This window comes from Pteropus vampyrus, unplaced genomic scaffold, assembly GCF_000151845.1.
Source record: "Pteropus vampyrus isolate Shadow unplaced genomic scaffold, Pvam_2.0 Scaffold394, whole genome shotgun sequence".
Taxonomy (NCBI): Eukaryota; Metazoa; Chordata; class Mammalia; order Chiroptera; family Pteropodidae; genus Pteropus; species Pteropus vampyrus.
In genome coordinates, this window is record NW_011889175.1 from 1,138,335 (window position 1) to 1,163,916 (window position 25,582).

Consider the following 25,582-nt stretch of genomic DNA (forward strand, 5'->3'; position numbering starts at 1 on the left):
TGGCCTGATGTTTAGGAGCATGGTGGCTGGACTGCTCTGTGACCTAGGGCATGTCACTTAACCTCTCTGAGTCTGTCTTCTCATGTATAGGAAGGGGATGATGATAGTACCTGCTTCATATTAATTATGTGAGCATAGTAAATAAAATAAAATATAAGCAAGCTGCACACAAGGACTGGTATACAGCAAGCACAGGGTAAATACAACAAGGGGGTTATGAATAACTCAAAGCCACATGGCAGGATCCAAGGACAGTTTCACCTGGAGTCAGCCAAGCTCTCCCCACAAGTGTTCCCAGCTGGGGCTTGCCTTTCCCCTGGGGCTGGTCCAGAAAACGCTTCAGAGCACACTATCTTAGTATTTCTCAAACTCAAAGGCCCTAATCTCTAAACATCTGCCTTCAATCCTGGAGTCAAAATTGAAGTGAAGATGAGGGTGCCAGACGCTGTTTGAAAACTCAAGCGGTGCTTCAACGTCCCACTTCCCCCTCCTCAGGAACCGAAGGGCCTGATTTCAAGGTGCACGGCCTAGATGGGGTACACTGGAAAATGGGAAAGGGGGTCCAGTTTCTGCCCAGGGCATGAGGAGGTGAGCTGGCAATCTCCCGGGATCCCGGGCCACTTGAGAGATATGCTGGGGACAACAGACATCCAGCTGCCTCTGGGCTCAGCCCTTGCATGTCCACAAGCACCTTGGGCTTGGCTTATCCTAAACAGATCTCTGCTTCTGTCCCTCGTCTGGATGCAGCAACAGGATCCCCAGTCTCCACTCTTCCTCTATCCCCAAATCCATTTCCTGGCCAACCAGGACAGGGGTCTCATTTGCTCAAGACCATCTCCAGCTCTCCTTTCTCTCCGAATAAAGTTTAAGAGGCCACATATGGCAAACGTGACCCTGCATTAACACGGTTCTCGAGAGCTCAGACTTTGGACTCAGGGACACCTGAGTTTGAATCTTGGGACTGGTCTAAGATTTAAACTCAAGTCTACCTGAATTTGAGACCTTGAACAATTTTCTTAGCCTCTGGAAGCCCGTGTTTCCTTAAAAGTAAAATAGTAATAATGCTACCTACTACAAAAGGCGAGTGTGAGGCTTCTGCACCCAACTTGGGGCTGAGACAAAGCAAGAAGTTTGGAGGCCAGTGCATGGAATGAAGAGTAAGGATGAGGTGGGGAGAAGGTGGCGGTGAGAACTAGGGAAGATGAGACCACCTTTAGTCATGCCAAGTGTAAAGGGCCTATGGGTGTCCAAAGGAGGCATCCAGGGCAATGGGACACATGCACCTAGAGTCAAGAGCAAGGCCTTATCTAGAAAGGAGCGTGGGAGTCACCAGCATGTGAGGAGGAAGATGAGCTCATGGTGGGGAAGGGTTTCCACAGCCAGAGGTTCACCCAAAAGAAGAGAAGCTTCAGAAAGGGAACCATGGGGACACCCACAATGGTAGTGTCACAAGTGTCCAAGGGAAAAAGGGGCTAGGGCATGAGTGGCCTCCCTGGGACTTCGCTGCCTCTGAGCTGGACCACAGCAGGAACAGGAGATGATAAGGGAGTGCTTGGCTCCAGGACCCCTGGTGTGGTCAGGGGACAGAAGGCAAACTCTTGGAGATTGCCATTTGGCATCCACCAACCCAGACTTCTGTTTCCCCCATTCTCAGATCCAGCAGTCTTCTTCTCTTTATCCCCTTCAGAGCCACACCCTCCCCCAAAGGCCAGCAGATGGTGCCAGTGAGCTGCTGGACTCAGCTAGAGCCAACCAGAGCCAGCTTGCCAGCCCCCAACTCATTCCGGAGACCTTCAGTTTGGGGCATGCTAAGGGTTTGGCTCACTAAGTTTCTGACCAAGTGGGGAAGGAGGCAGGACTAAGAAGTGAAGGAGATTATGGACTGAGGACTTAGGGGTGGGGTGGCTCAGGGGCTCTGCTCCTTCTGGTTACCCTTCATTCCTTTGCCCTTGCCAGTCCCTGCCTTAACTGCTGGGGCTCCTGCCTCCCTTCTCTTCTCTTCCCTGGAGGCCCCTGCCAGCCCAGACTCCTGAGTCTGGCAGAGGTTGGTTCTCTGCCCCTGGGCAGGCACCACCTGGCACCAAGCCTCAGACAGGGTTGGGCCAGCCACTCCCAGCCATGACTGCCTGAACCACCTTCTTCCTACTTCCAGAACACCACCTGATGAGGAATAAGAAGTAGCTGCTGAGGAGGCCACTGGGGGCTGGAGTGTAGATCCTGGGAAGAAGGCCTGGCCTCTTGGTCTCGGAAGTGGGATGAATTGTGTTGAGGGGGGTGGGGGATTTATATAAAATTGTGGCAGATCATCTAGTCCCACAAGACTCAACTACACAAGACTAATGGTTCTGTCCAAGGTGGCAGGGTCCCAGAAGCTGAGCTGGAAAAACCTCCTCCCCATCCCTTATTCTGCAGCAGAAGACAATTCCCTACACTCCCTCGTAGCAGGTCTTTCTCTCCATTGTGGGCTTCCCAATGAGTTAGGATCCTTCATGGTTCCTTCCCAGAACAGTGTAGGATCCTGTTTCTGTCTGTTCTCACCTTGCTTTCCTGCTTCCACCTTCCTACCCTTAAACTCCTGCTCTGGCAAGCACTAGTACTACTTCCGTGGCCTTGACCTTGAAGGCTGCCTGGGACCCCTATCTCACCCTCTCCTCTTTAGCCCCAAAGGGAAGCCTTTAATGGGCTGAAGCTGAGGAAACTACATCCAGACTCTCAGTAGGGTGACTAGAGCTGGGGGGGAGGGGGCTCCCACCAATCTAGGGTCTATAGTTCAGAGCAAGGAGGCAGGCCAAGGGTACTATGCCTACCTCTGGGTCTGGGCCATAGATTCAAGGTAACAGGAGCCAGTGGGTTTTGGAAAAGAAATGTTTCCCTGAGTTTCCAAAGGATGACCCAGACCAAGGAAGAAAGAGTCACTAGATATACACATAGCACACACAAATGTACCCACAGGCAAATACAGTCATGGCACAGGGAGAGCCACACCATATGTGCAAAGACAAGCCATGGAGCCCACAGATATGAGTGTATACAAATACAGGCACACACAGGCACACAAGGTCATATACCCAAGGTCAGACACAAACACCCTCCCCAAACAAGCCCTGCCTCCCATGGCCAGGGCTGAGCTGTCATTTGTACCTACAGGAGGAATAGGTGGTGGCATAGGACTGACTCTGGGCAAGAAATGGATCCTCTCTCTACTCAGAGCCTGTCCCCTTAGGTGGGTCTGGCTCCCAGCGCCCTTACTGAGAATCCCCTGGCCCACTAGGGGCCCATACCCGGGTGACAGAGAAGACTTTGGAAGAAGCACTACCTTGAAGCCCTGGCACAGCCTGGGCACCTAAAATAGAGAATGGGCAACAGAGCTGGGAAGGGTCTATGACCTTCCAGGACTTACCTAATGCAGGAATGGACGAAGCACTGGGCAAGACCCAGAGGCCCACAGGAAGCAGGGAGCCCCTCTGCCATGGGCTGCACCTACTGCCCTCAGCATAGGGCCTGGCAGCCAGGTACTGGCACCAACTCCTAGTGCCAGGCAGAGAGAGCCCTGGCATGCATGCCAAGCACAGGGTGCCAGACACAGGGGTGGCCAGGGTAGAGGGCCGCCGGGCCACACACAAACTCAAACCTTCATACACACAGGAAGGGAAATACACCCACACTCACTTATTTTATCCCCTGGGGAATCATGAGAACAGAGCAGGCATCACCCTGTCCTAGAGACTGCCCTCACTGACTTCCCAGGTGTTCCCATTGGCCTGGTTCTAGGAGTGTCTCGGGTTGGGCTGGAGATAATGGGAAGCCAAGACGCTTCCCGTGGCACCCCTTCTTACCCTCCCACGCTTACACACACACACACACACACACACACACACACACTTGTGCGGCAGGAGGAGGTGGCACTGCTGCATCCACAGGGCTAGGAAAGGGAAGGCAGGGCAGAGACTCCCAAGACACCGGCCCAAGAACCTGGGCGGTCGTCCTGCTGCCACTGGCCTCTGCCCCAAAGCTGGTTTTGTGCCCGCAGGCAACTTAGGTGTGAGCGCGCGTCAGGGTGTGTGTGCGAGGGCCCTGCGGCCTCGCACAGCGTGGGAGTGCGGCGCGTGTGCTCGCGGCGGCGGCCGAGGGAGGGCAGGCTGGTGTCCCGCGGTGTTCCGGCAGGCACGGCAGGCACGGCAGGCACGGCAGTCGTGGCGTGTCATCAATGTGGGGCGCTTGGAGGGAGATTGTGCCTGTCCTCAGGTGTCCCGAGTAAGTGTGAGCTGGTCGTGCTCACCTGGGAGCGGCGGCTTAGCGACCGGGGCGCGTGTGGCGGGGTCGCAGGGGTGAGAGGATGCGAACCACGAGGGCCAGACCAAGCGGCCTTCTCCCGGTGGCGGCTCCGCAGGGGGGCGTCTTCTCCTTAAGCAGCAACTTTGGGACTTTGTTCTGGCTTCTTCGAAAGCGGATCTGGCCCTGGGGGGTGGGGCGGAGGCGGGGCACCTGCCCGGAGCAGGGTGCCCGGAGAGAAGTGGAGGGAAGCCCCGCCCCCTCTCCGCCTTCGCCCCGCCCTCTCCCGCCCCCTCCCTGGGGCTTTTATAAGCTCGGCCCGAGGGCGTACCAAGAAAGCGAGAATCCCTCCCGACCGTGACCGGTGTTTTACTGCACTCCGCGCACCTCGCCCCAGCCCCGAGTCTTGCCCTCCAGCCCGGCCACTGCCCCAGCCTGCCCCAACCCGACCACCATGGAGCGTTGGCTTTGCCCGTCGGGCGGCGCCTGGCTGCTCGTGGCGGCCCGTGCGCTGCTGCAGCTGCTGCGCGCAGACCTGCGTCTGGACCGCCCGCTGTTGGCGGCGCTGGTGCTGCTGGCTACCCTCGACTGGCTGTGCCAGCGCCTGCTGCCCCCGCTGGCCGCACTCGCCGTGGTGGCTGCCGCCGGCTGGATCGCGTTGTCCTGCTTGGCGCGCCAGCCGCGCCTGCCTGTGGCCACTCGCGCGGTGCTCATCACCGGTGAGTGCGCAGAGCACCGGGACTCCAGGCTCTAGGGCGGGACACCCAGCGCAGGAGTAGGAGATTCCCCCTCCCCTAGGTGCAGGGGGCGAACCAAGTAGGAAGCAAGGCACCTCCTCTAGTCCTGGTTAACAACCTGCTTGCGGGGAGTGTGCAGGTGCGCAGGGGAAACTGGTGGCTGAGAAAGATGGAGTCTCCTGTACTTTAGGGTTTATGCTATGCCCCTCTCCAAAAGAGCAATCTCTGAGAAACTTCAGAGATGGTCACCCCTTAAGCCCTGCTGAACATCTCTACATGGGATGTCCCATCTGTTCCCTGGAGCCAGAAGAAGGGGCTTAGACCAAAGCAACCTCTACCCCCCAAGTGGCTGGGATCTTTAGAATCCAGAAAAGCTTGAGGTCACCATGAGGGGCAGTTGGGCGTTCATCTGCCTCTCAGACCCTGCCTCTCACCCCCAAACTTCTTAGGTAGTGTGCAGAGTCTACATCCAGCACCCATTCCTCCTGGTCCTCTGTGCCTAGGAAGGAGGTCTTAGAGACTTGGGCTCAGGTGCCTCTGGCTGCCTGGCTGAGATCCTTTTGTCTGGAGTAGGGAATAAATCTGTCACCAGATGGAGGGAAGGGGAGGGGGTCTGAAGCCCAGCCAGAAGTGGGAAAGAGGAAGAAAGGCCAGGAGGCACTGACTCTGTTGCATGGGGGGAGGGCAGCCTAGACTCTCCCCCAATCTCCAGGGCTCTGGACAGGTGCTCTAGGCTCTGCCTTTGCACTGGGCTTGGGCAGCCACTAGACTGGCTTCTCAGAGACTTTGGTCCAGTAGGGGGTCTTGCATGATCAGATGGAGCCGGGAGAACTTCCCAAAGGATGCCATCCATGCTTGAACTAAGGCCTCAGAGGACAAGTGAAGATACACGGTGTGTGGAAGGTGCTTTGTATCAGACAAAGGGCGTGAAACAAGGCTTGAGGCAGGAATGAGCATGGCCTGATAGGGGACAGTCAATAACCAGTCTGGCTGCTGGGATATGGTGGGATGTGACGTTGCTTCCTCAGTTGGGGCCTTGAATGCCAGGCAAGAAGCCAGATATGTTGAGGTGGAGAGGGTGGCACAGGGCTTTGGGCTTCAAGCAGAGAGAGTGAAGAGAGAACAGGGCTCAAGCTGGATGAGAGAGACCTGAGTTGAGAATACAGTGTGAAGCCTCAGGGGACTGCAGTTTCAGGGGTTTTAGGAAAAAAAGTGACAGACCCTCCAGGTATGAAGCAGGGACTAGATTGTGATCTACCCCCAGGGACTGGGCAGCTCCCCTCCTGCCTTCTAATTTGTGAACTGCCTCAACAGGACCCAGGCCATCTGCAGTAGTGTCTTTCATGAGATCTCACCTCAGGCCTTGGTGCTGCTGCTGTCTCTTCTCCTAGCCTTGAGTCTGAGAGGGAGGTGAGAGGAGGGATGTTTTCTGTGACTTAGGCTCCCCCGTTTCTGGTTGCACAGCCCCATGACGGGGGAGGCAAAGAGGATTGCCCAGCCCACTCCATCTAAGCATCAGGTGTAGGCCTCCAAGTTTCTCAGTGCCCCAAACTCTGGGAGTCCCTCTCTTACTACCTAACTGCCAGACAAGTAGGTGACATCAGGCCCTGCCCCACCTGCCAGAGCTGCCACCCACCCCTCCCTGAGAATGCCTTTGAGAACTACTGGCCAAAGCTACTCTTGGAGCTCAGCCCTGGGTTTGTGCTGAGTGACTGGGTGCCTTGTGTGCGTAATTGTGCACTGATGGGTGGCAGGGGTCTCATGGGAGTGAGGCTCTGTGTTGTTCACGATTCACTGCAGGTAGTTTGGAGGTATGTAGAGGTACTGAGTGTATGCAGGTGTGCAAGATGTGGGTAACTGCCGGGACAGCAGAGGTAAGGCTCTGGGTGGCCTCAGTTTCCCTGTGAAGGGCCTGTCTGCTCTGGGGGGTAGCTTACGCAAGTGGACACACACATAACTCCCCTCCTCCAGCCAGACTTGCATAGTTTGAAGGAGTCCTTCAGCCTGGCTGGTTGGCAGGCCCCTGGCCACACAAAGCCTAGCTCGCAGCCTCTTGCCCACCTTTGTTGTCACTGAAAGGGAGGAGGGTGCTGAGCTGGAGAGGGGGTGCAGAGCCATCCATGAGTTAGAGAGCAGAGCGGCTTTGCAGCTTTTGCTCAGGAAGACCAATGAGGGAGGAAGCTCCACCAGGATTGGAATGGGAACAGTCAAGGAAGCAGGGACTTACTGGACCCCGACTCTGGCTCTGTCTAGTGGTTCTTTTCTCTACATACCAAAGACAGGAAGTTAAGCCTTCAAGAGTGGTAACCGACCTCAGGTCACACTTGGTGGGTGTGGGAAGAGATTCAAATACAGGTCTGTTCTTATCTCCATCCATCATTGTCCCTGTCCTGCGGGCAAGTGGTCTGGGACTCAGGGAATGCCCCACTGTTGCCACTGATTGGAATTCTAAGGGTTGGGGTCAGGGGTAAGGTGGGAATGGGCCTCCAGCTTGCCTAGAGCCTGGTGTAGGTGTTGGGGCTGGGAAAAGAAGCCTGGCTCAGGTTGGGTAAGGTCTGGAATATCAGAGCAGAGGGCTTGAGCTTCATCCTGAGGGCTGTGGGAGACTTGGAAAGGTTTTCACCAGCCGAGTGATATGGTCATTTTTGGAAAGATCCCTCTGGTTGCTTAGGTAGAGAATGGATTCAAGGGGTAAGATGCGACATGACTAAAGAAGGGACTGCTTCAGTGTCCAGGTAAGTGGAAGAAGCCTGGGCAAGGGCAGCGAGAAAAGAAGTGGGGCTGTGCAGTAATACTGAGCATTTGAGCTGAGGCTTGATATCAAGCAGGCAGAAGGACATCGGGCCTGGGACTGGGTCTCAGGCTAGCCTGGGATAGAGTCTTCACCTTACTCTTCGCTGAGTGACTTTGAGAGGCAACTTAGCATTACCAGGTCTGTTTCCTCAACTGTAAAGTGGAGTTCATAAGGCATGTTTTGATGGGGTCACTATGGGGAGTAAGGGAGATCATAGCTGTGAAAGAGTTGATGCTCAGGTACTCAGCCAAAGGGGCAAAGCCTGGCGGAGATGGGCCTTGGAAAGGAGGGAGGGCTGCTGACTGCTGGTAGGTTGGGTGTCCAGGGGTCTGGATCCCATCTGGAACCTGGTGATACTGGGGTTGTCTCAGGCTGGACTGAGCCACAGTGGGAGTTCACTGGCTGCCCTGCCTTGGCCAGGCTGTGATTCTGGTTTTGGCAAGGAGGCGGCCAAGAAGCTAGATGCCATGGGTTTCACGGTGCTGGCCACTGTGTTGGACTTGGATAGCCCTGGCGCCCTAGAGCTGCGTGCCTGCTGTTCCCCTCACCTAAAGCTGCTGCAGATGGACCTGACCAAGCCAGCTGACATTAGCCATGCACTGGAGTTCACCAAGGCCCATACCACCAGCACAGGTCAGTGGGTACAGCTCCCCCAAAAGAGGAGTGGCTGGGTGGGTGTGAAGGGGCAGGGATTGGAGGTTTGCTGCTAGGCCGACCCACAGCTTCCTTCCCTGGTCCATGCCCTCAGGCTTGTGGGGCCTGGTCAACAATGCAGGCATCAATGATGTAGTGGCCGATGCTGAGCTGTCTCCAGTGGCCATGTTCCGCAGTTGCATGGAGGTGAATTTCTTTGGCACACTGCAGCTGACCAAGGGCCTCTTGCCACTTTTGCGCCATTCAAGTGGTCGCATCGTGACTGTGGGCAGCCCAGCAGGTGAGTACACTCCCACAATGCAGCAGAAAAAGAGCAGCTCAGGATGCTGGAGCCTCTGGCCCAGGCTAAGCTGCCCCATCCCCAATCCATCCCCAGGAGACATGCCATATCCATGCTTGGCTGCCTATGGGACCTCTAAAGCGGCCATATTGCTACTCATGGACGTATTCGACTGTGAACTTCTACCCTGGGGGGTCAAGGTCAGCGTCATCCAGCCTGGCTGCTTCAAGACAGGTGAAAGTCAGGGTTGGGTGTACACAAAGCCTGGGGTTGGGAAAAGGAGTGAGGTGGTGGTTTTATCTGGGGTGGGGACAAGCCTGAAGAGTGGGCGTGGCTCTGGCAGAAGGCCAGTTGTGGGTAGGTTAGATAAGCCTGGGTCTGGCTTTGGCTTCCCTAGCTGACCCCACGCTGACCTTTCTACTCTTTCCCCAGAGTCGGTGCAAAATGTGGGCCACTGGGAGCGACGCAAGCACCTGCTCCTTGCCAACCTGCCGCAAGAGCTGCTGCAGGCCTATGGCGAGGACTATGTCGAGCACTCGCACAGGCAGTTTCTGCATTCGCTGAGCCTGGCACTGCCCGATCTCAACCCAGTTGTAGATGCCATCATTGATGCACTGCTGGCAGCACAGCCACGCCGCCGCTATTACCCGGGCCGTGGCCTGGGGCTCATGTATTTCATCCACCATTACCTTCCCGAGGGCCTGCGGCGCCGCTTCCTGCAGACCTTCTTCATCAGTCCCTGTCTGCCAAGAGCACTGTGGCCTGGCCAACCCAGCCGTACCCCTACCCAGGATGCAGTCCAGGACCCAGACCCAAACCTGGGCCCTTCCCCCATGGAAGCCCAATGAGCAGTGTGCACATATGGTCTAGCTGCTCCAGAAGGAGGTCCCATGAGCCCTTGGACCTCCCTTGGGCACTGCAACCCCCAAGTCTGCCCTAGAGCCTGTCCTAAAGGACCCCAGCCCATCCACTGCCAGGTCTGGTGAGGCTGTGGCTTCTCAGTGAACCTCCAGTCTTCTCTACTGCTTCAAGAGCCTAAATAGACCCTCCGGGGCAGCTTGGAGAACCCAGGTAGATGAAGAGTTTAGTGTAAGCCGTAGCTGTAGCCTTTGACAGGATCCCGCAGATAGTACCTCTGCAAACTAAAGAGGGCCAGGTGGGTTGGGGATCCCCTCAGGATTACTTCTCAGCACTAGAGCCTCAGTGCTGTGAGTCATAAGGTGAATCCCAACTGTTTCTTGACTGGCTCAAGAATTAGGACCCCAACCACCCACCCTAAGCCCTCTAAGCCACAGGGAGCCTGCATACCCTACTTGCCTGATTGCCATTTTTAAAATAAAGACATTTTTATTTCTTCTAGAACGGAGATGCTGTGTTTGGAGGTGACAGGCTGTGGCTATTGTGATGTATCAGGAACTGCCTGGAGAATGTCTAGAGCTCAGCATGGGGGCCGAAGCTCTGGGCACAGGCTCTGTGGTTCACACCTACCCCCTTCATTGACTTTGGACAGACCATAGGTTTGGGTTTCCATCAGAGTGAAATGGGGGTGAAGATCCCTGGCCCAGGGAGTGGTGGGGCTCAATGAAGCAAACAGGGAAAATAGGGAGGCCTGGGGTCCCGCCAGGGCCAGGCCCCAAGCCTCCAGGTAAGCAAGGGGCTATCCTCCAGTGACCCCCCCTCCCCCAACCCTGAGGAATCTGGCTGCACAGGAGAGGGCCAACCTGGAACTGCCGACTGCGACTGATGAGGGAAGAAGAAGGTTTAGGCTAGGTGGGAGTGGGCTCAGTAAGGGTGCACCTAAAGGAAGTTGGGAGTCAGGAAGAGGACCTAGGACCCAAAGGAGACAGCAGACAGCCAGGTTTGGAGAGGGCAGTTTATTGTTGAAGGGCAGAGCTGAAGGAGGGGGATGCACCCCCATGCCTCAAAGACACACACTATCCTTCCCCTGGGCCATGTCTCTGGGGTTGACCCATAAAAGAGAGAGGAGGCTCATGTTGCCCCGAGTGATTCTCAGGTTAGGGAAGGACACAAAAGTGACCACATGCTTCTCAGACATGTCAGTGGCTGTAAACAGGACTGAGGGGCCTCCTTGATCTGGAGGTGGGGCCTTGGTCCATCCATCCTTGGTGGGGAGAACAGGTACTCAGCCTCTTTTCAGGCCCAAGAGCAGAGGGTCAGGGAAACTGGGCAGCCACTAAGACAATGTGCTACCCCCAGAACAGGCAGGTGAGCTGTAGCCTCGGTCACAGCACAGACACACACACACTTATGGGGAGCCTTGGGCCAGGGCACTAGAAGATGGGGATATAGTTGTCGATCTTGGCGCGGTGACGCTGGGCAATGCACTCGGCAATCCATACAATGTTGCGACACTCCTGCTCCTTGAGCTTCACAAAGGCGTAAAAGACACCAAAGTGAAACTGGTTCAGGAAGGCCAACTTGTTCAGTTTCACCTGTGGACAGAGGTAGGTACAGTGTGCATGTGGCCGTGACCGCAGAGTGAAGCCTGAGCCACCAACCCCTCCCTGTGACGGGCAGGCCTGGCACCTACCTCATGCTCAAAGAATCGGTCCTCCAGGGTCTTGTCTCCGGGGTTGCTCCCTGCTCCTTCAAAGAGCAGCTTATACTCCTGGCCCAGGGGAGTGGTGGGAAGCATGAGCATAAGGGCATTGTTGGGTGTGGGTATGTAGGTGCCAATACGCTCACCCGCTGTCCTGTAGCCAGGGCACTCACCGGGTAGTAGTCAGCCACGTTCTTGACTTGTTCGTAGTCATCAGCCCGAGCCAGCTGGGCCAGGCCCTCTGGGTAGAGCCGCCCACAGTGTGGAAAGAGCTTTGCACGATCCTCTTTAGACAGTTCTGTGCCAAAGGAGTTGATGGTGATGATGAAGGCGCGGCGGTCTGCTTCAAACTGTGGGGCCAGTACACGTGCAAGGAGAGAGGGAGGGGAGGAAGGCAGGGGCCAGTCAGTTGGCAGGACATCCCCCAGGCCTGTCTTCCCCCAGAGACCAGCCAGCAGGAGGGTGGGCAGGCACTCACCTCCAGGATGGGGCACATGGCATCAGCTGTGGTCCCGCCCAGTAGGGTGCAGAACTTGTAGAAGGATTCCAGGTAGGCCTGTGCAGAACATGGGGCTTGCTCAGCCCAAACAGGGAGACTCTGGGGGGCTTGCCCAGCCTCCTGCTCACAGTCACCTTCTCTCCTTCCAACCTCTTTCATGGTGAGTCCAAACATCACATGCACAGATCGGCCAGGGAAGCCTCCAAGTCAGAGTTTCTGAAACTGTTAACTAGCCAAGCATCGGTAGCCTGCTGCCTTGTCTGCCCCCGCCACCAACTCCCAGAGAGACAGCAATTTCTGGCCAACTGTCTGCTGCATGGTGCCGTGCCCCCCATACCCTCATCCCACAGAAGGCCAGGGTCAGAGAGGGTCTCTGTCCTCCCCCTGCTGTTCTGCTTGCCTTTCCCCCAGATCTCCCCTTCTCAGGCTCAGAAAACCACTTGATGGGCTAATGAGAGAAGGTTACTCCTGAGAGTTCATGGAGATGGCCTAGACTTGATGCCCTGGCCCCTTTTGGCACTCACCTTATAGAACACTTCTTCTTCCTCCCATCCCCCAGGCATCATACAGCAAGAACTAAATTGTCAGCCCAGTCCCTGCTGAGGGATGGTTATTGCCTACAGAGACGTCAGCCTTGCAGAGCAATGGCCAGACACATGGGCTGACGGCAGGAACAAGCACTTCCTGCCCAGGCAAATTGGATCTGCTAGGTATGAGGAGAAGATAGGTCAGCCCAGGCACCAGGTCCCTTCCAGAACTCATTCATAAAATTAGTCATAAACAGGCTTCCTTCCCGGCACATCTCCAAGTCAAGGAAGGGGGGTGGTCTTGCTGGTCTTGCCACCTCCTTGGGGAGTTCCCTTCATTCTGATCCTCCTGGATCCCAGCTGGTGGCATAGTCACTGGGACTCTGGCTTCATAGGCTAGAGACTACTCTTCTGAGTTGGGAGTAAAGGATGGGAGCTTTCCATGCCAAGGTCTATCCTCCAAAGTGTAGAGACCTTTGTACCCTCCACCAGCTGACTTGGGCCACCAGCTCTGCTGCCCTAAGGGAAGAGGTAAGATAAGACCCAGGAGTCAACAAGCTCAGGCCCAGCCTGGCCAGCAACACTTGGCAAGCTGGGCTCAGAGGAACATCTGAGGTGACCACTGGGGTCACAGGAAACCAACGGCTAGGACAGGTCAGAGAAAAAGAAGCCTGGAAAGGGTAAGTGGACATCAGCACAGCAGATAGATCCCTAGGAAGCAGCTGCCAACCCTACCATGGCTTGGGGGTACTGTTTAGTCCTTCCAGTACTATCTCCAGCCACCTCCTTCCCCACAGCCAGCCGAGCTGGCTATGCCCAAATCCCCAGGCCTGCCCTAGTGGGGTCTGCAATTCCTATCAGTGGGGTAAGCCACCAACCTTTGCTTAGAGGCTGACCGCAGCATGGAGGAGGCTGGTAGGACAGGCCCAGACTCTCTTCTGAAGGTTAGGACAGCTGAAGAAACTGGCAAGACTCCAAAGGCCCAGGTACCAAGGTCACCTCCCCACGCCCACCCTGTACCCTGGGGCTGTCTGCCAGCCTGTGGCTGTTGTGCCAGCTGCCTTGAGTTTCCAGCCGGCAGGCAGCCGAGGGTCCACCTAATCTCCCATCTGTGGCCACTGGGTTGGTACATCGCTTACTGGGCGGGCGGTCCTGGCACGGTGCCTGCAGCATTAAATTGGTGTTTACGAGATGGTGCCCGGGCAGCCCTCACCAGTGGCTCCAGCTAAAACCAGTCAGGCCCGGTGAGGGTGTGGGTGAGGCTAGGGGGACGACCGCACCCCTCATCCTGTCTCAGGGTAGGGAACCTGGCAACAGGCCAGCTGAGCAGGAGGGAACACATACACTCTCTCTCTCTCTCCTGATTGAATGGTCTGTCTCCCTACTAGCGGGGTGAATGAGAGCACTTGCTTTGCAAACAGGCTAAACCAGGTGTGATTCCCAGTGCTGCCAGTGTCTAACACGTGGCTTCAGGCAACCCAAGCTACTTCTCTGAGCCTTCAGTTTCCTCATCTTACAAATGGGAATACTGATGCCCACCTAGCTGCTAGGGCAGTCCTGAGGACTGCATAGTCTTTCTACCTCTGGTCTCATCCCCTCTAATCTGTCCTCCATATTGCAGCCAGAGAGGCTTTCTGATGATACTCTGACCTGTTGGAAACCTTCACTGGCTGGCCCTGAAGGATTAAGTTCAAACTCCTGGCCTGGCATTCAAGGCCCCAGGTGACTTGATTCTATGCCTACTCCTTTTTCCAGACTTGTCTCCTGCTGTCCTTCGGGAACCTGCACTTCCACAGCAAACCACATGCCACTTGGCCCATGCTCCATGCTTGCTTCTGCATGTGCTCCTCCCCAGCCTACACTACATCAGCCTCCTGGCAGGCCCTTCACTGCCACAAGACCCTCCCTGCACTCTGGCCCAGACCCCTGCAAGGAGACTGGAGGGCCTCGCTCTAGCTGCAGCCAAGTGTCGGCCACCTAACCACACAGGGCAGGAGAGGACTCTCACTGTAAAGATCCGATAGGCAGATGTTCTCAGGGCTAGGTCGGCTGGGCCCTTGGTCAGTGCTACCCTCACCTCTCACCTCCCTTTGGAGCCTGCCGACTGCTGACCCATGTTCCTGGCTGTAGCCCATGAAGGGTCCTGGCACCACAGCTCAGTACCTCACGACAGCCAGAGCTCAGTCTATCCCAAATGTCCCTCACTGGTCCCTGGCCAGCCCCCTTTCTTGGCTCTCAGCCCTGCTCCTAACGTCTTTATGCCAGAGCCACAGTGACCTAGGAATCCCAAGCCCACTTTATCTCCAAAACCTGGTGTGAAGCACAAGGTAGGTGGGGGATGAGGATGGTGTGATGTGATGTGGCATTGGCTCTACACCCTGGAACTTGAGAGGGACACAGGGACCTGGCTATGCCTGGCTGGGTCCCTCCCCTCACTGTAACTGAGGACACTGTAGGCTCTGCTCAAGTGCCTGTCCTTGCTGGCAACACTCTAGGTGGGGTGAGCCTGAGAGCTATAGCCTGGGTGGTGGCTCATGACCCTCCTGGATGCAGGGAGAACAGCCATCCAGGAGCCAGCTCTGACAAGCCGAGCTGTGGAGCACCCGCCACTCCTGGTGATCTTATCTGGGTCTGCCGTGGGCGCCACGGGATGGAGAACCTGTTCTATGAAGCCTTGTGCCCATCGCGGGAGCCAGAAAGTGAGTGGATAAGCCCCCGGGGTTGAGCCTGGTGCAGTTGCATCCTGCCCCAGCACCCCACATAAATCACAGGCCGACCACACCCACAGTCCGCCAACCTGCAAGTCAAACCCCCACTGCTCACTGGGAGGCGGGGGAGTACTACCTTGTAGAGCGTATTGCGGATGATCTCAATGTTCATCTCATCGAGGTCCTGCTCTGAGATGCAGTCCTGGAAAAAAGCCGCTGAGGAGGAAAGACTGGGTGTGAGGGGTGGGAGAGTAGATGTAGCTTAGGTAAGAATCCTGCTAATGTTCAACTACCCGTGCAGGGCACAGAGGGCCCCTGCCACAATGCTCATCTGGCTGGGTACTGGGGGTTCCCTAACCTGGCCTAGGCTATTGCTTTGGAAGTGGTCCCCAAGCCCTGGGGCACGGACCAGTACCAGTCCATGGCCTGTTAGGAATTGGGCCGCACAGGAGGAGGTGAGCGGTGGGCAAGCCAGCGTATTTGCAGCCACTCCCTAGTGCTAGCATCACCGCCTCAGCTCTATCTCTGATTATCAGGCATTAAATCCTCACAGGAGCACCAGTCCCTGGTGCCAAAAAGGTTGGGGACCACTGCCCTAGGCTATACGCACTGACCTGAGCTTCTCCTGCCTTCTTGCTCCTAAAACTGATTTATAAAGGAGGCAGCTAGCCATAACATGATCTAATCACCGTTGGGGCAGACCCAAGCTCAGACCATGCCAAAGACAGGCTTGCATAAGAGGCCGTGACATCTTCCCTTCTTGAGGGGCTGCTGTGAATTTGGGGTTTGATGCTCACTTCTCTGCCTAAGGCCCACCTTTGGAAAACCAGCCTCCTTCCCCTTAGGACGATGAATGAGTTCAACAGCTGGGTGGGCATGGACCAGATACCCAAGGGGCCACTGTTGAGCTAGAAGTAGAGACCAGAGCAGGATATAGCTCCCCCATCCTCAGGGGGGAGCCTGTGAACTCACTGGTCTCTTTTTTAAAGATGGATAAACTGAAGAAGCCACAAACAGCCCAGAACTAGCTCAGAGTTAATGGGAGACTCTATGACAGATAAGAAGGCATGGCTCAGGCCTCTTTGTGCAGGACTAAGTGCAACTTAGGGCCTAGTTGTTCAACCCTGGAGGCTTCCTGGAGGTGGTGCCCGGGGGAATAGGACCCTGGCTATGAGGGCACCCACTGATGATGGCCTTAATGCCTTCTCCCCAGCCTCCACGGCAGGCAAGAGCCAGTGCTGCCTAGGCGGGGACCTGCAGGAAGCTCCCAGTTCCCCTTCCTTGGCCTCTAACATGAACCCTGCATCCTGCCGGACACTGCCTGACCTGGCCCCTGGGACTGTTCGGTAGAAGCAAATGAAGCTATCTGCTTCCCTCTTGTGCTCATGGGAAGCCAGCCGCTCCCACCCTGCTTGGGGCCACAGTTTATCAGCGCTTCCACTGATAGGGACCCGGGCCTCTCTCCACTCTCCCTGAGCTCAGCCCTCTTCTGCATTCTGAAAAATCATTCAGTTTCACAAAGACAGATAGTCTGAGTCAGGCCCTTGGGGTAGCTTGCCTGGGCCAACAAAGCAACAGTAAAGGAGAAGGCAGTGTGAGGAGGAGAGGATGGGAGGGGAAGTCGAGGGGAACATAAAGGTAGGCAGCAGAGGGCAGGCCTCACATTCTGGCTCAGGGTCACGCCAGGGATATGCAAACTTCACATTTGAGGCATTGACACTGATGCCCACCTCCTCCCTCCTCCATCTCAGCAGCTCACCCAGGGGTGTGTCCACCAGAATAGCATTGTAGAGCTCAGCAGGTGTCTGCGCAATGTTCACGGCCTCCATCTGCTCAAAGCTGCCTAGTGGGTGGCACTTGGGCACAAGCTCGGCGATAGAGCGCTGGTGCAGCGTGCCCGTGATGAGTAGGATCACGTTGTCAATCATGTAGCTGTAACTATGGGAGGCACACAACAGCAGGCAGCCCGTCACGGGGGGAGGGCAGCTGGAAGTCCGGACACCACGCCCCTCTCCCCACACTGCACAGGACACCAGCTTCTTGACAATGAATGCTGTCTCAAGGGTGCTGCAGATAAGCGCCACTGGCCCATCTCCCTGCCCAAGTGTGCCTCCTATTCCAGTACCAAGAGCACAAGACAGACATGGCCCCTCCCTTGGTGGGGGGAGGGTAGAATTCATGCCCCATGAGCGACTGGGAAACAGGTAACTACCCCATAGTGTGAACAGTGTTCTAGCAGAACACGGGAACCATGGGCATATGGAGGTGAGGTGTACTGGTCAGCCTGGGAGATGAAAGAACTAGGAGATAAAAGCGGATTCTGGGAAGAGGGAATGGTGTATGCAAAGGCTTAGAGGCATTCACTGAGTGGCAGCCACATTCAAGGAACTGAGCACAGTCAGGGCTGGCAGAGGGAAAGGGCAGTACTGGCAGCAGGCTGGGGCCTGGCGACTGGTCCAGCAGGCTGAGCTGAGGGTCCTGCCTTCATTTTTAGCAAGAGGAATCCATGAGCAGGATGTAAGCAGGGAGTATACAGTCCAGTTAGGGTCACACTGGCTGCTGGGTGGGAACAGAGAGGGAGGGGAAAATGTCAAGGATCGGAGAGGCTGAGGAATAGGGTGGAGAGAAACTTCTCTAGGGAAGGCCAGTGGGAGGGCCCCTTTGAAGTAAGGCCCCAGGACAGACAGAGATGGAGCAGGCAGACAGCAGCCCTGCATAGCCCACTCCAAAGACAAAGTGCTGCCTCCTCAAGGCCAGGGCCAGGTGTCTGCCCAGAAGAGCCTAGAGGAGACCCAGAGACCTGGACAGGAGGCTGGGCTCCGGTCAGTCCCAGGCCGAGGCTCCCTGCGCTCCAGCACTCACTCTCTGTTCTGGACAGTACATGGGCAGCAGAGGGGGCTGTGAAGCTGGGAAGGGATGGAGCTGCCCAGTTAAGACTTGGCAAGAGGCAGCTTTGCCTCTTGCCATTAAGACAATGCCACAAAGGGCCTAAGCAAAGAATTCTGTGTAGTCACCTATGTGGGGATAGGTTAAAGAGGGGGAGAGGGCCACAGTCAGGCTTCAGTAGCCACAACATTCCTCTAGCCTGTCACTCTTGATGAATTCAGGAGACAAAGAAGCTGGATGAGGCCGGGGGGAGGACATCCTACAAGGCCAGAACGGGGTTCTCGCTGAAGGGTGAGAGGTGGGGTGAAGGCTGCTGCCCTGAATTGGGCACTGAACACAGTCCCATTGAGCTTTGAGTGAGTCACAACCAAGCCCCTGTCCTGTGACAATATCTTGAGCACCAGTGCTGAGGCTGTCTAAGGAAGACCCCCAGTAGGAATGGCCTCCCAATATCAAAGGAAGAAAGGGAAGGAGGCTGATGGCCCAGGCTTTAGCTCAGAGGGCTAGCCACTGGGGGAGCTCCCACGGGGCCCTCCACGAAGGCAGCAGGAGGAAGAAGTCACAGCTCCTGTCCTGGCCTGACCCCCACTCCTCCTGCTTGCCGCTCCCCCAGCTCCCACCCAGCCGAGCACCCTGCTACGACCTCTGTTCTCCTGGGCTTAGGGCCAGGCAGCTGCCCTCTCTCCTCCCCCAGTCTGGCTGGGTCAGCTACAGGATGTGTGCTGAGAAGACACAGGCCCCCCTCTTCTCACACTGAGGGCTTCAGGCAGGGCCCACTTGCAGTTGTATGCCAAGAGGCCCAAATGGCCAGCCTTCTGACCCTGACCTGACAGAGCTGGCAGAGTGGAGGAACCGCCAAGAGGTCCAGAGCTTTGTGCCTTGGTCTCTGGCCCCAGCCTGCATCTTCGCTACCCTGGACAACACATTCCTCTTGCCCTTGATGCCTCTGGAATCTCATGTACCCCAGGATCATGCTACACACCACATCCTACACCTCATCCAGCCCCACTCTAGCCATCATGTTCCCTGAGACAGCCATAAGGATTCTGCAAATGCTCTTTTATGCTCTCACAACCCTTTGGACAGGAAGGGAGAGAACAGCGTACCTCTTAGACCTGTACTATCCAACTGATTCCACAACCACCTGCAACACCAACCATCAGAGGAAATAAGGCACGGAGTGCAGGCACCAGCCTGTCACACCATAAGACAGAAGAGCTCTTTGTCCCCATGGTCAGTGTCCACACACCTCTACTCATGTCCAGGGTTCCCATGCCCTAGGGCTCCACACTCCCCATCTGGCCTTGTCTTCTCACAGGGATCCCCAAAAGCCAGTCTTCCTTTTCTAAACCTCCCCACTCCTTATGCCCACAAATTAGGGTATTTGTTTATGTTGGGAGTAGGGCTGGGGTCAGGGCCCAAGGGAGGTACCTCAGGATCCTGGCCCCACCTCAGAGGAGACCTTGTGGGAAGATTCTGCTGTTTGGCTTTGCTGCTGTCCCTCCAGTGATATGGAACAGACCAGCTATGACTCACTTTTCAGACCTGACAGCAGATGTGGGGGCTGGTGGTTGCACCCCCTGGCTGACCCCAGCCTCTCCTGCTAGAAATCTTAGCTGGCACCAAGGAAAACGCCGAGCCAAGTAAGGGTCGCTTGTGATCACACACCCCCAGCCCCTTCCAAGGCACCCTTCTAACCCAGGTTAGGCCAGTCTTGGATGATCCTGTGCCAGGCCCAGCACTTCCCTCCCCATAGGTCAACTACGAAGTTGCTATAGCAGCAGCCCCTGCTTCTCTCCCCTGCCCAATGAGAGCCAGAATCCTCTTTCTTGAGCAAAAGGAGGCAGGGCAGGCCTGGCAGAGATGACACAGGCCTAGCTGTCTGCTTCTCTCCCAAGGCCAAGGCCTTCAGCAGACAGGGAAATCCTCCTCTTCCATGCCTGGCTTCAGCAGCTGCCTCCTGGCCCCTAGAAAGCCACTCTACCAGTCCTCCCCTCATTTGGCCTCAATAGGAGAGAATGAGGTTCCAGCTGGTCAGCATCTCCCTTCAGAGGAAGACAGCTGAGGAGTGTACAAGCGGCTGCCCGCCAGGCCAAAGAGGCCCTCATGGAGTGAGAATGGGGCAGTCTATATTCCTCTGCCTGGAGGCCCTCCCTTGCCCTATGCCTTGAAGATTCAACTTGGGCCCACAGAAATCGTGGGTTGGAGTTTAGGAAGCCACTTCCTACAAGAAGTCTTCAGAGTCCCTAGCCAAGCCCTGTCCCTCTGGTGTGCCCCTTGGCGCCACCTGCTGGAACAGCATGGCTTACTTCCATGTTCTCACCATCCCAGTGGTGGGGCCAGTCTGGTGCTGATGAAGAGGCCAGCATCCCTGCCAGTCTGTCCATTCATAGCTCCCAGCAGGAGCTATTAGTAACAGTATCTATGCTCAGTCACATCTGAGTCTTCAGAGACTCACCCAGGGTGGAAAGTGAAGAGATATCAAGCTATGCTGTCAGCATACCAGCTGTCAAGCCTGTTTCCCTTCTGCAATCAGGATGACTGTAGCATGGCCCATAAAAGAACTACTGAAGCCTTGATCTTCCCCTCATTAAAACCCTCTCCCACTCCATAGGTGCAGTTGGATTCTCCCACTTTACCTAAGCCTTATTGGCCTTGAAGAGCTCCTACTTTTTCTCCCTCAGGCTTAGGAAAACTGTGAGTTCTGGCTCTTCCTCAAGGCAGGAGCCAGGTCTAACTCAGGACCCAGAAACCATAGCAGGTCTATAGCCCTAGCCTGTAGAAACCCTGCCATCAACCCAGAAACACTAGTTGTGGACAATGAGGGCTGGAGGGCCAGGATAGGGAAGCCTAAGGAACCCTGATGCAACAGGGCCCAAGCAGGGCCCAAGGCTGAAGCAACATGCCCTGGAGAAAATGGCAAGTGTGCTAATAAGCCTACAGGGCGCTTGAGGCCATTGTCCGGGGATAAAGCCTCCTTCCAGCTGCCCACTCCAGGCTGGTGGCACTGAGGCCCCTGGTACAGGAGAAAGATGGCACCTTACCTTCCCCAGATGATGTAAGTTACCATGCTCAGGCTCTGCCAATGGGCACCTGGTCTGCAGGCAGGTATTGCACACTGGGGATGGCCCCCTTCAGGGAGGCTCACTCATCTGAGGACAAAGGTCTCTGGGGCCCACCTGAGAATCCCTAGAGACCAAACTCATTTCTCCCACAAGCAACTCTCCTGGCTTCCTGAATGGGAAACCATCATGGAATGGCCTAGGTCAAGACCCCCTCCAAAGCCAAAAAACCCTAATAGAAACTCTATCCCAAGTCACACAGCAAGTTAATGGCTGGGCCTGGAAGAAGCCTTTAGTACAGTGACATATTACATGTTACTGCACGAGCTTGAACTGAATCCTTTCAAGATCATATGACTAATGACAGTCTATTTTAGGAAGACCTCTCTCACTCAGGGTCTGTCTGTTCATGCCAGGCAGCTGCCTCCATTCTGGCCACCCACTCTCCCAACTGGCTTCCCTAACCCCACCTGATCCTGGAGTCTTCTCAGTACTGGGAAGCCTTCTTTGACCCCTGGCTCCATCTGTGGAAGCTACTCACAGGCCTATTCAGGAGCTGTCTACACCACCACCAGCCCCCATCCCGTTGCATCTATATATCTCCCTCCCTTTTGGCACTGGGCCTAGCCCAGAGCTGATACTGGTAATGTGTGTTGGCTGACGGCTGGCTGAGATCTACAAAACCACTGGACACTGTGTCTCACCACGGGAGGGCATAGGAGGTCTTGACCAGCTTCTGCCTGCACTTCTTCAGTGACATGGAAATCACTGCCTCCTGCAAAAGCCTGTTCTGGCCACCCTGGGGCAGCTCCAAAGGCAACTAAGAGATTCCTTTAAGGGATGGAGCTAAGGTGATTTCTGTGGTGGTCCCAACCTCCACCCTAACTGGACCAGCTTTGCTTGTGGGCAGCAATGGCATTGTTCCCTCAAGTCTTCACACCCAGGATGGAGCCTCCAGCTGACACTTCCACCACCTGGGGGACTGCACTCTCCTCTCTGGTTACCTTCTTCTGGACATCTCTAGGGTATGGGCTTCACGTTCCATCTGCTCAGGACAAGTATGGCTCCCTCAGTCTAGAATTCCCTTCCCCCAGCTCTTCCTTTAAATGCCTCTCCCCTCAGCTAAATAGCCACCTCTTTAGGGAAGCCAGTTCTAAATCCCCAGCTGGGGAGAGATCTCATAGATAGGTCCCTATAGAAGGGTTCATTCCTTTCTACAATAGCAGTCCTTACTCCTGGGATAAGCCAGAGTAGAGGTAGAAGAGGTGGAGTGGAGGAAGAAGAGCAGCCAGGGAAGTAGGCATTAAATCAGAGAGACACCGTGAGAGGAAGAAGACTGCTGGGGGCAGTTGAGAGAGGTGTGGCTCTTGATTAGGCCTGGAGACCTTGGCTACATGAAGATCAGTGGTAACCTTAGCCAGCGCCTTGCAGTAGAGTGATGAGACTGCTGGAAGCTAACTGGAGACTCAAAGGATGGAGGGACGTGAGAGAACAGTCAGTGAATACAAAAGTTTAGGACTTATGGTTTTTAATGGTGTGAGAGATTTGAGTTTTTTAAGATGCTGACAGGAAGAATCTGGAAAGGAAGGTGGCTGAACTGACAGAAATGCAGATGAATGGCCACTTAGGGTCCAGGGCATGGGCTGAAGGACATTGGCAGAAGGACCCAAGGGAAGGGTGCCTCTGCCACTGGATTGGAGTTGGGGGGTACAGATGCAGTGCTGGGAGGACTGGCCTCTATTGTCTCTGTGGAAGAGAGGTAGGCGATCAGCCCAGAGAGACGGCTGGTGGGTGGGAGAGGGATGATGTTTAATATGGGGAGGTAGTCTTCCCACCCTTCCGGGGGGGCTGCAGAATGCTGAGTAGAGAGCAAGTGGCCAGCTGGGCAGGGACAAGCCAAGGCCAGCTGAGCTGGTCTACATGCATGTCTGGCAGCAGGGATCATCCGCTCAACGCTGGCTGGTTCCCCCAGCTTAGCTCCCAGCAGCAGAGGCGGGGGAGGGTGCCTCAGGCTGGAGGCTGGCTGGGATTCCTCCAGGGCTGGGGGGCTGCCAGCCGGGCGGGACCAAGAGATGGGCAGCCAAGAGAGCTGCGATGTTGGCAGAAGAGTGCTTGAATGATGGACCAGGGAACTTCAGCTGGGGAGGGAGGAAAATGAAGACAGAAGGGGCAGCAGGGGAGGAAACAAGGCCCAGTGTCCTGCTGAATCCGGAACCCACGTCCCACAAGGGACTGAGAGTGGGCTGGAGGGCCTGAAGGCTGTGGGTAGAGAGGGAGTGCCTGACTCAGCGATTTTAGGAGTGGAGCAGTTCCAGGGTGATATGGCCTTGGGCAGCCATTGGTGGGGGTGGCTGAAACGGAGGGCAGAGAAGCGGGTCACTGGAGATGACGAGGTCATAGTCTGAGTAGCCACAGATTCAGACAGGCTGACACGTGGCTGCTGAGCTCTTCCTGAGTGAGGGCAGGAGTAAGGGGACGGGAAGATTGTAAGCCACAATCACCCATGAATGGAAGGGGTGGGAAGTGACAGCCTGCCATAGGATAGTGCTTGGCTGCTTTAAGCATACTTGGTGCTTGCAGCCAACCTCCAGCAAAGAGCTGGCGGCTGTGCAGCCTCAGTTACGCTCAGAACTGTCTCTGGTTTCATGGCCTGGCAGGCTGGGACCAAGCCTCTCAGGGCATCAAGACAGGCCAGGGCCTGGCTACATAGGCAGATGGCCAAGCGGGCAGCGGGATGAAAGACATCTGCTCTCTGACCGCTGTCATGGGATCAGGTTAGGCCTCCTCTGGCCAGCCTAGCTGGCAAGAACAGAACATTCACCAGGAAACTGAAGGAACCTTGTGCAGACAAGGTGAAGTCTGGGCTTTGGCAATAAATGTACTGTTTCCTTGTATGGCTTCAGTTCTGGCCTTGGGGCAAGGGGCACGCAAAGTGCTGCGGTGTGATTCCCAATGCAGCAACACAAGACACACCCCATCTCTTGGCCTCCTGCCCCAGTAGGGCCATATCAGCTATACCTTGACTGGGCCTAGGGCAGGGACCATGGGCCCAGCCAGGACAGCAGGGAGGCCCAAGAGAAAGAAGCCTGTGGCCAGGAGAGAGCCTGATTCCCAGCCTGGGTGGGTTCCCTGAGCCCTTTAGGTGACCCAGCCTGTGGCCCCTGAGGATGGAGCCCTTCTGGCTACAGCCCCCACTTGAGCAAGTGGATCTTGAGTAGTGGCTATTCCTGGCTGGGGCAGAGGAAGAATCAGGCCAGGCAGCAAGAATTTAGCCCTGTTCCTTCAGGCACAAGCAGGGCAGGTGTGCCAGGTCCTAAGGAGCAGAGAGAGGGCACCGTAATCAGGGAATGGCAAAAGCTAGATGGTACCCAGAGAATGCCTGGAAATACTTCCCTAAAACACACATTTCACACTCTTCCAACTCAGAACACACTCATTATAACCCAGCCACCAAACATGCTTCTGCTCACCACTGTGTGAGGCAGCCACCTGGACAGGGGCTATCTCTTTGTCCACCTGGCCTTGGCTCATGACTCCCTAACCCTAACCCTAACCCTAACCCTAAGGGGCTCTCTACCTTCCTGTTTCCATAGGTAAACCTGGCAAGCAGAGGCTGCCTTGAACAAGTGCCCTCCACTAGCCCGCAGGTCCCAGGTCTATTCCTCTTTCAGCATCTCCAGGAACTTAGTGGAGGCAGGGCTATACCCGGGGGTTAGACGATGGGGAAACTGGGCAGCCAAGGATCATAAGCACAGTGGCCTGGCCAGAACTTGGAAAGGTAGCCAAGTATCCAGCACCCTGACCATCCTTTCTCCATGAAACCCAAGGCCAAGGTCAGAAAAGAGGAAGAATGGGCTTCAGCCCAAACAGGAGCAGAAAGCCTGAATTATACATCCCAAGAACCTGGCTCTTCAGAGCTCTATCCATCCCCTGACCTCTGACCCTGGCATGGAGGGGTGGGGGGCCCTGTGAGTGTTCAGTGTGGGTGCTGTAGGGTGAGTGAGAAAAAGATCTTCCCACCCCAATCTCTGTAATGCCAAAGGTGCAGGGAAAGGTGCTTCATCCAGCACGACAGTGTAAGACATTCGACTGCCCACCAGATTCCCAGCCATCAGTGAAGTGGCTGATGACCCCCCTCTATGGGTGGTGGTCTGGAGGTCCAGAGTTGTTGAATGACCAGCCCAGCCATACAGCCAGGAGCAGCTGGCCAAAGTGCATGCTGGGTCAGGTCCATCATGTACAGCTGTCTCACTTAGAGTGTGTGTGTGTATGTGTGAAAGCTGTCTCACCTAGTGTGCATGTGTGTGTGTATATGTGTGACAGCTGTCTCACCTAGTGTGCGTGCGTGTGTGTATGTGTGAAAGCTGTCTCATCTAGTGTGCGTACGTGTGTGTGTGTATGGGGGGTATTATAGGGCGCACTCACGTAATAAAGTCCAGGAAGCTGGCGAGTGGCTCGTAGGCATGGTTCCTCATGTGGCGGAACTCTACCACCATCTTCTCCTTGAGCCGGTCATCGATGACTGACACTGTCAGTGGTGATGCCTCATTGGCAAGGAAGTTGCCGTAGTCAGTGCTCTGCAGGTGCAGCTTCAGGTCTGAAA

At 55.7% G+C, this 25,582-nt stretch overlaps 2 protein-coding genes across 3 annotated transcripts in view; one reads left to right on the top strand and one right to left on the bottom strand.

The window, feature by feature from the left end:
* The first annotated feature begins 4,639 nt into the window (after nucleotides 1–4,639).
* HSD11B2 (hydroxysteroid 11-beta dehydrogenase 2) lies at nucleotides 4,640–10,348 on the top strand. Its single transcript, XM_011380476.2, has 5 exons — nucleotides 4,640–4,991; nucleotides 8,224–8,436; nucleotides 8,552–8,737; nucleotides 8,834–8,971; nucleotides 9,170–10,348. The coding sequence occupies exons 1-5, from the start codon at nucleotides 4,727–4,729 to the stop codon at nucleotides 9,583–9,585; spliced, it is 1,218 nt and encodes a 405-aa protein (XP_011378778.1). The 5' UTR covers nucleotides 4,640–4,726; the 3' UTR covers nucleotides 9,586–10,348.
* A 244-nt stretch (nucleotides 10,349–10,592) lies between these two features.
* Nucleotides 10,593–25,582, bottom strand: part of ATP6V0D1 (ATPase H+ transporting V0 subunit d1) — a 42,743-nt gene continuing 27,753 nt past the window's right edge. The window contains exons 2-8 of one of the 2 annotated variants that reach the window (XM_023523541.1): nucleotides 25,405–25,576; nucleotides 16,791–16,969; nucleotides 15,168–15,247; nucleotides 11,776–11,870; nucleotides 11,471–11,647; nucleotides 11,289–11,366; nucleotides 10,593–11,190 (exon numbers count right to left, since the gene is read on the bottom strand). In XM_023523541.1, coding sequence (XP_023379309.1) covers nucleotides 11,187–11,190; nucleotides 11,289–11,366; nucleotides 11,471–11,647; nucleotides 11,776–11,870; nucleotides 15,168–15,247; nucleotides 16,791–16,969; nucleotides 25,405–25,576 — 785 coding nt within the window. In that variant the 3' untranslated portion in view covers nucleotides 10,593–11,186. The remainder of the gene's footprint in view (nucleotides 11,191–11,288; nucleotides 11,367–11,470; nucleotides 11,648–11,775; nucleotides 11,871–15,167; nucleotides 15,248–16,790; nucleotides 16,970–25,404; nucleotides 25,577–25,582) is intronic. The other variant, XM_011380477.2, reaches the window with a different exon arrangement.